At 48.9% G+C, this 13,356-nt stretch overlaps 1 protein-coding gene across 1 annotated transcript in view; it reads right to left on the reverse strand.

The window, feature by feature from the left end:
- Positions 1-230: 230 nt before the first annotated feature.
- The window catches only part of LOC121684348 (roundabout homolog 1-like), a 36,123-nt gene continuing 22,997 nt past the window's right edge, over positions 231-13,356 (reverse strand). Inside the window, 9 exon segments of the mRNA XM_042064342.1 lie at positions 231-1,452; positions 2,205-2,410; positions 2,676-2,924; positions 6,589-6,756; positions 7,238-7,839; positions 8,306-8,545; positions 8,830-8,968; positions 10,600-10,713; positions 11,519-11,950. Of these exon segments, the coding sequence (XP_041920276.1) occupies positions 1,438-1,452; positions 2,205-2,410; positions 2,676-2,924; positions 6,589-6,756; positions 7,238-7,839; positions 8,306-8,545; positions 8,830-8,968; positions 10,600-10,713; positions 11,519-11,950 (2,165 nt within the window). The 3' untranslated portion in view covers positions 231-1,437.

Consider the following 13,356-nt stretch of genomic DNA (forward strand, 5'->3'; position numbering starts at 1 on the left):
TTGTTCTTGAAAGATGACACGGGATGCCAAAATGTTTGATTATTTTTTTCTTTATTATTTTTTGTTTTGCCTTTTTTATTCCTTTTTTCTTTTACGAAACAAATGTTTGCAGATGAATAAACAACAGTGGCCTCTCCTTACCCGAGCAGGCTGGCCCTCTCTCATGTGTCCCCTCCCCCCTGACCACCCCACCCCCCACCCACCCCACCAATACCCCACCCAACCCCCACCTCAGGAAACACACTCTCTGTTGGCCAATCCCGTCTGCTCCTCCTCATCACCATGGTGATGGCCACATCCCTGTTCCTTAGTATCCTTTAAGTGCATTCGTCAAATGAAGAAAAAACAGCCCGAATGAAAAAGACTATTAAACGACAGGGAAAGTAGCCTTAATGTCAAGGTTACTAATGTTACCGGGTTTTGTAATAACTTGTCATTTAACAGTAAAGCAAAAACAAACAAAAAAACTAGGCTCTTTTTATAAAGAAAAAAAATCAAATAAAGAAAAAATAACAATGTTATCGTTTCGATGAGGATGGCGAGACAGACGTAGACTAGCCAGCAGGGAGTCGGTTTCCCACCTCCACCCCTAGGTAAACAGCTTATCGTCTTCACCTACGTCATCAGGATTAACAAGGCTCTTTTGTCGTACCTGTATTCCTCATGTAAGACAAAAAGGTTAATAGATAAAATGGTTTAAAATAAAGTTTAGTGATTGTGCTTTTAAAACCAAAGTAAAACAAATAAAGACAAACAACACGGAACGACAACAAAATAAACATAACAGTGCATTACAAAAAAAGAAGAGGCTCCCAATGTGGCACTTTTTCGAGGGCAGTTACACGATATAACAATTTACAATGGGCATGGGAAAGGGTAAAATAATTATATTTACTGGCATAATAACATTAGAAATTATTCAAAATAAAACAAGGAGGACAAAAAATGGAAGTACCACAATGGATTATTTTTTTTAAAGAATAAGAAACATGTGTACACGTTTATTTACAAGTCAGTCCACCCCCACTCTGCTTGTAGCTAATATATTATTACAGAAACACCTGACTGCAAGGTCCTTCTGTTTTAGCCAGGGCCTGTAAAGTCGGAACAATCACCGGAGTAAACGTCACTCCATATTGCATCAAAATCAAAATATAAAGTACTACAGCTCATTTCCCTCCTAATGCACAATTGTTTTTTTTTCTCTTATCATTTGAGCCTTTTTTTATCTGTCTTCTTGACTGGACTTAGAAAATGATAAATTAAAAAAGATGGACAACTGGTCAGTATTCCTGATGGCAACAAGGCGAGTTATAGTGTTTGTCAGTGAACATGGCGGCGTGGTGATTTCTTTAAAATCCAACAGAGTGTTGAACAAAGGGATTCTCAGTTTTCCTCTTGGACCAGACGTGATGGAGTCTCTCGGTCGGCTGGTCTTCAGCTCTCCACCATCTGCAGAAGAAGAAGGAACACACACATTTCAACAAACACACTCCTAGGTAGTCCTAAGGTACCCTGGAAATCCAGAGATCTCGCGAGAGAATAATGGAATTGTCTCTGCGAGACACTTTGGCAAAGAGCAATGATGCACGTTACTTTTACCCCAACATTCCGGGGAACCAGTTAAACTGATGAAGACAGCGCTGCAACGTTGGAGGACAGTACACATTGGTCGTAGTGTTATCCGATTGCGTCGAAGTCCGAAATCATTCAGAGTAAACATGGTCTAGTGTTATCCAATTGCGTGCAGTGAGATTTTTAAATGCATGCTTGTGCCACCCCTCGAGTTGAGCCATTACATTGTTCTTTGCCAGACCCTTAATCTTTCTAGATTATCAGGGTCTGGATTTAATAAATTGATAAATAAATAAATTGATAAATAAATAAATAAATAAATTAATTAATAAATTGAAACACTGTTATTCTCATAGTACTCCTTATCAAGGCTCCTGTAATTTCCAAGTTTCAAATGAACTAGTGGATGAGAGATACAATGAAATTTGACAAAGATCATCATAATGTTTATGTAATAGGGACCTTAATTTGAATTGGTCTTAGGTCTGACTGAATTTAGACTTAAATTAGGGCCCATGATATTTGCACTAGCTAGCAGAACACTGTGCTAGGTGTGTAAACAGTTGCCAACATGCTCAAGTACAGCTTTCAGCAGTAGACTGCATCAGTCAAGTGAGCTGGCTCTGTACCTCTAGTTCCTCGTCTCCAGGCTGGAAGGCTCCCATGGTGTTGTGGCCCAGGTTTGGAGGCCTGCGGCCCGCCTGCTCAGCCTCTCCTTTCCGTCGGCCCCCAGAGCCTCTGGAGGACAGGGAGCTGGAGGAGCCAGGGTCGCGCTCCCGCGGACTGTGGACTGCTGGGAACGAGGGCCGGTTATAGGGTGGGATGTCCTCAGAGCCTGGGGGAGAGACCAAACAAACATCCTGTTACTGGTGAAGCACAACAGGACCACAACTGGAGCATCCTACCCATGGGGGCTACAAGGTCTCTACTTGCAGAATAACTATAAGAACACTATAATCATTCATTAACTAATGTGCGTAAAATGGAGATTCATTTAGACATTCTAAAGACATGTTGAGTGGTTGTATCCTCCTGCTTCTACTAAGATTTGTTCTGTTTTCCGTTCAGAAGTTTGTAAGAGACAAGCCCTGTGATCGTACCCTGGTGATGGTGGCCCTTGGTGCCAGGCTCGTGTTTGCCAGACTTGCCCCCTCTCTGGGCCTTCTGTCTCTCCTGGGCCTCGTGGCGCTCGGCGGAGCTGGTGCGGGTGTCGGAGCCATCCCGGGAGCGGTACGCTCCACCCGCTCGCTTCTCTCCGCTGGAGCCACCCTTGGGGGGCAGCCCGGCTTTGGATGGGTGCGTGGGGGACTTGAGCGCAGCCGGTGGGGGTATGGGAGGGGGTGGCAGGTCTGAAATAAGTACACAAGGACATGGAGCTAGTTAGACTGGAGGGAGTCTGGTACACGTTTGTGGAGTCTGTGGCACCTCAAGTAATTAGTAGCTGTGGAGCAAAGGCCATTTTCCCTATGCAGGTGTTTTGGGTCCACTTAGCGCTGGTTATGAAGACGAGCTCTGGAAAGAATGCAGTGTGTCATTTCAATCAAGTCTGTGCTGCGGAACCGGTGTGTGTGTGTTTGTGTGAGTGACAGAGAGAGAGACAGAGAGAATATGAGTGTGTAATAGTGTGTGTGTGAGAGAGAGAGAGAGAGAGAATATGAGTGTGAAATAGTGTGTGAGAGTGTGTGTGTGTGTGTGCTGACGCTTGTCATTCTCATTAGTCTAGCACCTGCAAGGTGAGATAGAAACACAGCTGGAGCCGGTCTGTTCTGTTGCGGTTCACAGCTGTTCCAGACTGTCCTTCAGCCTGGCCAAGCCCCCGCCGGCCTCTAAGCAAGGACAGTGTGTGTGTGTGTGTGTGTGTGTGTGTGTGTGTGTGTGTGTCTGTCTGTCTGTCTGTCTGTCTGTGTGTGTTATGTGTGAGCTAATGTGTCTGTGTGTGTGTATGTGTGCATTTGTATGTGTGAGTGCACAACACATGTGAGTTTGTGTGTGTGTGTGTGAACGTGTGTGTATATGTGTGACATTGTGAGATCAGGAGAAAGATTGGAATATGAACGTTTACGTGTGCATCTACTTGAAAAGATATTTCTGATTGTATCTGGGAGAGGAATGTAGGTAACATTTGTGTATCTGAACACACCTACTGCCATATGCAGTGTTTGTTGGTGTGAGTTTGAGAAAGTGTGTTGTGTACGCACTGTGTGTGTGTGTGTGTGTGTGTGTGTGTGTGTGTGTGTGTGTGAGAGAGAGAGTGTGTGTGTGTATGTGCACGCGTGACGGTCAGCACACCCTTCCACATCGATGAATCAATGCTGGCTGCCCTTCACCCATTATTCATATCAGCAGTCACAGCCGGCCAGGGGACGAGTCAAACAGCAGCAGCTAGCTACCGCTGCTACCGCGCATGAGAGAATAAATGAGAAAAGAAGGAGTAAAAGGCCGATTGGGGATGGTGTTAAGACATAAGAGGAGACCCGAGCCTTTGCCAGCGATCGATAGGCTCTTGTCGTCTAATCAGCTAGCCAGTGCTGGGGATAGCTTAGCTGGTGCGGACGACTGTGATCCACGCAGGATTAAGCAGGCTAATAAACAAGGCCCCCTCGACGCCTCCCTCTATTCCTCCTCGTACTGTAAATTTGTGTGTGTGTGTGTGTGTGTGTGTGTGTGTGTGTTCGTGTGTGTGTGTTCTGCTGGAGGCGTATCAAACAATGCATTAACTTTATACAAGTATCTGGCGCAGACTAAAGCTGACACTCTGTCACATGATGATATCAAAGACGAGGCTTTCTGGCACCTTGTGGGTTGGCATTCACTCACACACACACACACACACAAATACACACACACCTCTTGAATACGTGATGTGTCCAGTCGATATTACAGGCGAGGCAGCAGGGGCCATGTGTGGTTTTATATTTTATGTCTCCCCAGCTCACTGCAGGAGTAAGAGCCGGATCAATGTAGACGTGTGTGTGTGTGTGTGTGTGTGTGTGTGTGTGTGCGTGAGCCTCGGGAAGGACCTGAGATTTATGAGGACACTCAGGAGCAGGTGAAGCCCTGCTCGTCTGGCCCCTCTGAGGCTGAGGCTGAGAAGTCTCCGTCAACGGCCTTCACACCAACTCTCTCTGAGCCTCTCGTCCTCGGGAGGGAGGGAGGGATGGAGGGAGGGATGGGAGAGATACATACTCTGCCTGCTTTTTGATGAGTGTTTGGAACTTTGCTGACATGGCTGTGAGATAAGATTTGGCTGAAGGGGGAGAATAGTTTAGGTTTGAGAGTTTGCATATCATTCCACTGCAGCTGTGGATGCAGCCTGCTAGGGCTGACTGTGTGTGTGTGTGTGTGTGTGTGTGTGTGTCTGTGTACGTATTGACGGTGCCTGCTCCTGTAGGGCTAAACACTTCTATCTGAGGCAGTTTGCAAGTAAAAACTGATAACAGATATTGACAAATCCTCTTCCTATATTGTACGTTCACGCATTTGTACTGTAGTAGGACAAGCAATGGAGTGGCAAGTGGCAAGTTTTCAGGCAGCGGAAGACAAAACAAATCCATCCTCTGTGCTGAAGAGTTGTTACACAGGAGCAAGGGGTGGGAGAGAGGGGATGCAGAGATCACAGGGTGGGAGGAGATCACACAAAATGAAGGTAATATAGCCGGCCTACTCTGTGTAGACATCAGATCTCCATGTCAACACAGAAGGACGAAAAACAGACGAATTCTATCTGTCTGGTTCTCTCTCCACACACACACACACACACACACACACACACACACACACACACACACACACACACACACACACACAGAGGACATGGCTGGTTTGTATTTGCTCTCTGTGCAGACTGCTGTTTTGTGTCTATCTGGCTCTTAAAGGCAGGGGTGGAGATGGCACTTCAATAAAAGGCCAGAGCTTCAGGGGCAATTTCATTAGTAGCTGGGGCTGGAAGAAGCCAGAGTGTCAGCAGATAGGCTAGGACAGGGGTCCCCTGAGACCCTGCACACGTGTGCTCTCTCTCACTCACACACACACACACACGCACACACTGATATGCACAGCCAATCCCACACTCCCTCCTGCCTCCTGCCTGCTCAGCACCACCATAGATTAGAAGTGATGCCAAGGAGATGATTAAATCACTGAGTTAAGATGCGCGCACACACACACACACACACACACACACACACACACACAGGGGTAATACACTCTTCGTCTCCACATACTCCCGGGCTATGTCACCCTCCTCTCCCATCACTGGAGGATCTGCGAGAGAAAAGGGATTGGGGGGGGGGGGGGGGTGGGGCAGAGGGTCGGGTCGGGGGGCCTGACAGAGGCTTGATCTATGAGGCTTTCATAACCTGCTCACCTCTCCAGCTCAACCTCCCCTCCCAAAAAAAAAAATAAAAACCTCAGTGAGGACACAATCAGAAGCTGCGGTGCGCCAGCGACTATCCCTGGCTGTCACAGCCGCTCCAGGCATCGCGCCCATCTTAATGAAAAAGATAAAACGAAGGCCCCCAAAGAGCCTGGTCCAGCTTGCTCCTCGCCGGTACTTCCTTTGTGAGCCAATAATGGCACAGATGACCGTTCTCGGCCTCGTCTCACTGAGACCGGCGAGAGACGAGTCACTCGGAATGAGAGCTTACAGCGGCAGGACACAAAGGGGTAGAACAGAGCCGATTAGAATCAAACTCCGTGGTGGAATGGAGCGCTGAGGAGGAGAATAATAGCCTGGTGCCAACTGAGACGGAGGAGAGTGGAGGAGAATTAGGGCCTGGCAGCCGTGTGTGTGTGTGTGTATACGTACATTACGTGTATGTGTGTGTGTGTGTTTACACGTACATTATGTGTGTGTATGTGTATGTGTGTGAGTGTGATTATGCATATTTGTGTGTACATACAGTGTACAGTATGTGTGTGTGTGTGTGTAGCTCACCACCTGTATACACCTAGAATTCCCAGTAGAGGTGGGCTGAGTGTGTGTGTGTGTGTGTGTGTGTGTGTGTGTCTTACCGTCTGTGTAGGGTTCCCGGCGGTGGTGGGCTGGGAGACAGGGCAGGTGCTGCGGTTGCTTGTGTTTCTTGGGCGGCCGCTTCTGCATCAGCGCTGCGCTCATGTTGCTGTCAGTGGACACAGGGCTGCTCGGACGGTGGCCTGACGGGGTCATTTGGTATTTTCGTGCTGTGGGCAGATAAAAGATATTAGCTTTTTTTCAAAACAAAACTATACAAAACACACAAACATTGACCGTCATCACGATAAAAACTAAAGTCAAAACAAAGGAAAACAGTTGTACACCACTTAATAAAAGTAAAATAAAACACAAAAGAGAAGATGGGGCCCATAAAAATAAAAATGAAAAGAAATAAACACATTTTACCGACACATGCGTTATTGGACTCAATTCTACCACTACGTATCCCCAGGCAGACACAGTTTCACCCGGTTAAATCTGGCTGTTGAGTATTCCAAATTATCCATAGATTGTGCATTCAACAACCAAATATCAGCTTTTTAGCCTACGTTTATGTTCAATCTGCACTCTGTAAAGTGCCTTGATGTATTCTAACATTATGAATTAAACTATATCTCTCATCGTTGGAGTCAGTCTAAACTGCCTTTACAGTTTATGTCTTTCCATCCCGCATGTCCCTCTCCTCACCTCCGGGGGCAGTGTGCTGGTCCAGTGGCTGCTGCTGCTGGGGGTACTTGGCCACCTTGAGGCCCGCGTACTCTGCGGCGGCCGCCACGGCCTGGGCGAAGTCGGCGTCGGTGAAGAAGGAGCCGTCGGACGAGCTGACGGCGCTGGAGCGGCCCGACGAGGCGTTGTCCTCCTCCGAGGCCGAGCCCCAGCCGTTGATCATGGAGCCCGTGGCCGAGCTCTCCAGGTCGCCCATGCTGGAGGCTGGCGTCTGCTCCAGGCCACGCGGTGGGATCAGCAGCCTCCGCTGGGCCAGCTGGTGCGGGTGGTGGGGGGTCTGGCCGTGCTGGTGCTGGTGGTGTGGGTGCGGGTGGTGGGGGTTAGGCGCGTGCTGCAGTTGCTGTTGCTGGTGGTGGTGCTGGGGACGCTGGCGCCGGTGGTGGCGGTGCACCTTGGCCACCTCGGCGTCCGTCTCGTCACCTTCCTCCTCGGCCTCGTCCTCGTCCTCCTCCTCTTCCTCCTCCATGCCGTCGGTGTCGAGTGCTAGGGGGCTGGAGATGTAGCCGTAGGTGTGTGTGGGGGAGAGTGGGCGAGGCGGGGGTGGGGGGCTCACCACATGACGCCTGAGGAGACAACCAGGATCAGTGACACAATAGCAAGGCAAGGACTGCCTGCTCGATGGTGTTTTAAGCCCCCACCGTCGACTTCAAGGCAGCGCTGCGACCGTCAACTTCAAGGCACCTAACCTTAACCCTTGCCTAACCCTAGTGCCTTTCATGCAGCGATGCCTGGAAGACCACGTTGGGGGCTTAAAACACCAAGTAACGGACTGCCTATTATGGACCATTCAGAAATGTTCTTATTCTCCTTAGCATACCCATAGAGTATATTCATATAGAACCAAATTGTGTCTCTAAGACACAAGGCACAATGCTAACATTCCAAAATATGAATGTTGCATGACAATTTCTCATCTCTTATTTCTCATCTATGTTCTTTCCATACCTCAATCAAATAAACATGAGGCACCGTTCCACAGAAAAACGAAAAATCGAGCATCCGGAGGTGAAAATGCGGACACTGGCGTACCTGCGGTCATGCTGACCCATGCCATCCCCCGGGTCCTGCAGCATGGGCTGCATCTCCTCCTGGGGGGAGGGCGTGAGGGTGGCCGTGGACTGGTGGCTGTAGGAGACGGCGGCCGGAGACGAGGCTGCGCCCCTCACGGGGGGAGTGGGACCCCGCTCCATGTCCTCCTCCTCCTCCAGGTCGTCCGGCTGCAGGTACATGCGGGACGGGGGTAGGGGGCATTGCATGTCCTGGTCGTAGCTGCACACATGGAGAAAACAAAAGCGTTGCTTAGTGAGCACTACTTGACTGTGTGAGAGATTATATATTATCCTGCTTTAAAATCAATTCTAAAAACATATCCATAATACATAATTAGAGAGAATTGCTGACCAAGGCTAAATGGAATAAGATTGACATCATGTAATGTGTTTCGTTTCTATGGATGTGGGCTATGCGTAGGCTATATAGAAACGTGTGTGTGTGTGTGTGTGTGTGTGTGTGTGTGTATGTGTGTGTGCATTTTGTGCATTGGGGGAGCATACCTCTCCTCCATAGAAAGATGTGAGTACTTGTCACAGGGTGGGGGGTTGGCAGGGGGAGGGGGTAGCAGGTCAGCCCAGTTCATTGTGTTCTGTTTGGGCAGTTTGGGGGTGCGAGTTCCCTTCTTCTGGCCTTGGCTCCCTATTGACACACACAAAAGATCCATTCGGTAAGAGAAGGGCAAGCATAACCTCAAACACACACACACACACACACACACACACACACACACACACACACGTGCAAACAAACACACTCACACATATGCAAAACATGTGAATATATCACTTATGGTTTGAAGGATATCCACGCCAATACATGTCGTAAACAAATTGGCATACGCTGAACGCCCATCAGCCATCAACGTTCATTTGAGAGATGACAGAGGAAAAAGACACCAATGAAAAATGACTAGCCAACACTCCAGAGACCTGCCGCTAATGGAAGCCAGCTCGTTAGAGACGCCGGGCGAAACGTCCAGGCACATTATCTCTCAATTTGTAATTAAAGGCAGGTAATCAAAAATAAATAAATAACCGGACAAATAAACACATCCATTTTTCATATGTCTCATCCAGACGCTCTCAGTTGCCAAAAAAGAAAAAAAAAAGGTGTAAAAAAAAAGAGAGGAGAAGAAACACAGAAGAAGAAGAGTAAGATGAAGTGAAAGGGAGAAGAAAGGGGGAAAAAACATCAGGGGCCAATTAACAACAAAGTATTAAAATGCAGAGGCAATGAGCTGTGGGCCCCCAGCGCATGGAAGGCTCCCCGTTTTAATTGCTTTGAACTTCAAATACAATATAAAAATAGATAAGATGCATCATGGTGGCAGCCTTGCATGCTGGCTCCAGCCAGCCTCATTTGTCCTTGTCGGGGGTACGTAGTGAGGGGGGGTGGGGGGGGTGGGGGGTTGGGGGGGGAGGTGCAGGGGGCAAACGCTGGGCGCTCTGACATGACGGCTCCTAGCGAGCAGGGGGTAAGGGCCTTGTATTAATTAACGCTTTCGACGCCAAACACCACCGCGCTGTTGGGGAAACTGCAGCGGGGACGAGGAAGACCCAGAGATTTAGCGACGGGGGGGGATGGAACACTGTTTACCATGTGCTTCATTCCTTTTGAATAAAATCTCAGGAGGATTCATGCTAACCAGCGACTGAGGCAGCCCAGGTGGCGTGTGTCTCCGCTACACCTTTTGATGGGACTTTGTGCGGATTTTAATGGATGGCTTTTATATTCCTCCCTGAATTCCTTTTGTCTGCAGGAATCTCCCCTTTTCATTTCTCCTGAAGATGAAGCGACTTGACTCGGCGTTGGCCAAATTACCATTTTTAAAGCTCCATTTGCTATTAGCACGCAGCTGTGATTTAGCGCCTTCGAGAAAAATTATGATTTAGAAAGCGAGTCTAGCACGCTAACTGTGATTAAACACCCATACAGTACAGTAATGGAACAACCGATAATGAACTGTCAAGGAAAACAATTCATGTACACAACAAAGCTAAGACAATGTTAGCCAGACTATTGTTCCATATCTGCAGAAATGCTAACTACACAGTTTATGTGAGCCTTACACATAGTGTTCACTATAAAGAAAAAAGAAAAAAGAAAAACCCAATTTTTTAAATAGTTATTATCATACCACTGCTGGCTTGTGCTGTATATGTATAGACAGTAGACAGACTTCCAACTACTTTCATAATCTTAGTATGTATGCATATTCCAGTCGGTGAGTTCAGCCGTAGTGCTGGTGTGTGTAGTCAGTGTGGGCCCACCTGACGTGCTGCTGGTGCCGCGGTCTGAGCTGTTGTAGGAGCCAGTGCTGGGTTCGGGGCCCTGGTTGTAGGGGATGGTGGCTGGCATGGGGCTCTCTCCACCTCTGTAGTGGTCTGGGGGACAAATTACATAACTTATCAACTGAATACGAATTATACCCAGAATCCAGGACTATACAGACCCATACCAGTACAGTAAGAGCACAAGATGTTCAATTTATCATCGAGCTAACAGGGAGAGAAGAGACACAACTATTAGCAGTCAGATGAGGACAGCTTGTTAGTGTGGCAGTGATGAAATTAAAGCTAGGGATTAGCATGACACATGGTACAGAGACAGTAGCATGCATAGAAAGTAGGATATATTAGGAGGATGGATGTTGTATTAGCAAGGTTACAGGCAACCTGAAACCTTTTCAAAGAAGAAAGAAGCAGCCCTGAGTAAAGAAGGCAGTTTCCCTGCAGGCGGATAAGCTTGGAGTTTGTTTAGAAGATCAGCTTATCCCTAAAGTGCACATTCAGGGATACCTGACACTAAACCCTATCCTCCAAGTCACACAACTCCTCTTTTCCAGATAAGGGGGAAACTCCCACAACTAGAGATGCTAGAACTCTTAAGGCTCAAGTTGCTGCTCTGTAGACACAGAGAGGTTTGGATGACAGATGGGAAAGGCAGATCAGAGGAAGATGAGTAGATGACAAGAAAAACAGCGGATTGGCGGAGGAATGCCGAATGCTGAGCAGCTCTCCTGATGAGCCGATGACCCGAGACAAAGCCAGTTCCAAGCAAATCCCAGGCAGGAAAAAAAAGACGAGAGGAATGAGAGAAGATGAAAGGATGCGGAAAAAATGAGGAGGAAAAAGGAAAAACAAGTAGCAACTCCACCTCGGCCTCCAACTCTGGGCTGGCAAAACTCACCCTTGTTCAGCTTGTTCTGCTCCATGATGTTGTACTGCATCTGCGTGGAGCTCAGGTCCTGGTGCTGCTGCTGTTGCTTCTGGCTGGCGGGCGAGGGTTTCCAGCAGTGTTTCTCGTTCACGTCCCCCATCATCCCCATGCCCACGCCACCTCCACTGCCCCCGCTGTTACCCCCGCTGCTGCCCCCTCCACCACCGCTGCCACCGCTCATGTTGTTGCCCATGATGCTGGACTGGATGAGCTGAGTGGTGGCGTAGGGCGTGGGCTGGCCGCCGGGCCCGAAGCGGCCGTCCTTCAGGTTGGGGCTGTTGAAGGTCTTCATCTCGTTGATCTTGTTGGAGAGGTCCACCTCGCCGTACATGCCCTGCTCAGGGGGCATCAGGTTGGTGGGCTTGTTTTCCAGCTGGTTGTTGTAGTTGGCGATGCAGTCGGCTGGATAACAGAAAGGGTTGGGGGGGGGGGGTTAAGGAAGTGGGTTGGTTAGGTGGTTGTGGGAGGGAGGTGATTGATTGGGTGTTGGCAGAGCTGGGCAGCCCTAGAAAGATGAGAGCCAGCAGGTGGTGGAGAGAATACTAGGGGAACAGAGTACTGAGGGGCCACACTACCCCCCCTCCACCCCATCCCACCTTTCCTCCCCTGCGCTGTCACTCAGCAGGAACATCTGCTCTGTGTCGAAGGACCTAATCTGAGACGAGATTCAATTCATCGCCACCGTCCGCTCAGGGGCTGTGCTCGTGAAGGCGCTTACTCAGAGCCAGACAGGTACGAATCTTTCGGCTAACAATCCAAATTCACGTCGCTCAGCCCCAAATAAAAAAAGGCATTATCTACGGCAGCTGACTGACTAGAGGGGTAATACAATTCACTGGGTGGTTGTCACGACACTCACTCTCTCTTTCTCTCTCTCTCTATTTCTCCAGCTCTCTCTGTCTTTCTCTTCCTCTCTTTCTCAATAATTCAGCACTCTCATTCAACGTGTCACTTCCAGTCTCTCCAGGAGCGGCGAGACGGCTTCACTCATCAGGCGGGACGCGAGAACACGTCCGTATCAAAGGACGGCGAGCGAGAGCGAGAGCGAGGGGAGAGAGAGGAACGGAGCGGAGCGGGGAGGGAGTGGTGCGGTGCGGGCGCCATGTCTCGCCGTAAAGAACGCGCCCGGCCTGACAGATCCAATTTTCTGCCCTCATAAAATATTCAAATCCTCTGGCGGCGGTGGGAGAGGTGGGGGGGGGGGATGAAGACAGTAGCCCAGCAGTAAAGGACTAGAGGACAAGACAGAAAGAGCCATGGGAGGAAGAACACAGAGCAGGTGGCTCCTCAAAGCCTTCCAGCCTGCCCAAACTCAACTCAGGAGATGTATGCACTTCAAAGAGACATGTCTACAGAGACACGGTCCAACGTCAAACACAGATCTCTCTTTTTAAAAAACCCCAGAAACTGTAGAAATCCTCTCTAGCGGTAGACGGCACCTAGACTGTGATCCGGATGAAACCACTGGAAGAAGTCTGCAAAGGGACTGGCCCAAAAAACAGACGTCTGCAAAAGCCCTTTAAGACGTCTTTTAGCATAGGGTGTCACGCTGTGAGTGAGGATGGCAGTAAGTGTGTTATCCCGCACACACACACCCACACACACCCTCAGTGAGCCCACCCACACAAACGCATACTTAGTAACTCACACACACACAAAGACACACAGATACACACATACACACACACACACACACACACACAAAGTGGAAAAGTTCAGAAAAACTCAGCAGCGGGGACCAGGAGACATGTGGAGATGCTATTGAGTAGTGGTGCACAGAGGGAGGTAGCCACTGAACCGGACAATAA

The sequence above is a fragment of the Alosa sapidissima genome, chromosome 15 (genome assembly GCF_018492685.1).
Source record: "Alosa sapidissima isolate fAloSap1 chromosome 15, fAloSap1.pri, whole genome shotgun sequence".
Classification (NCBI taxonomy): Eukaryota; Metazoa; Chordata; class Actinopteri; order Clupeiformes; family Clupeidae; genus Alosa; species Alosa sapidissima.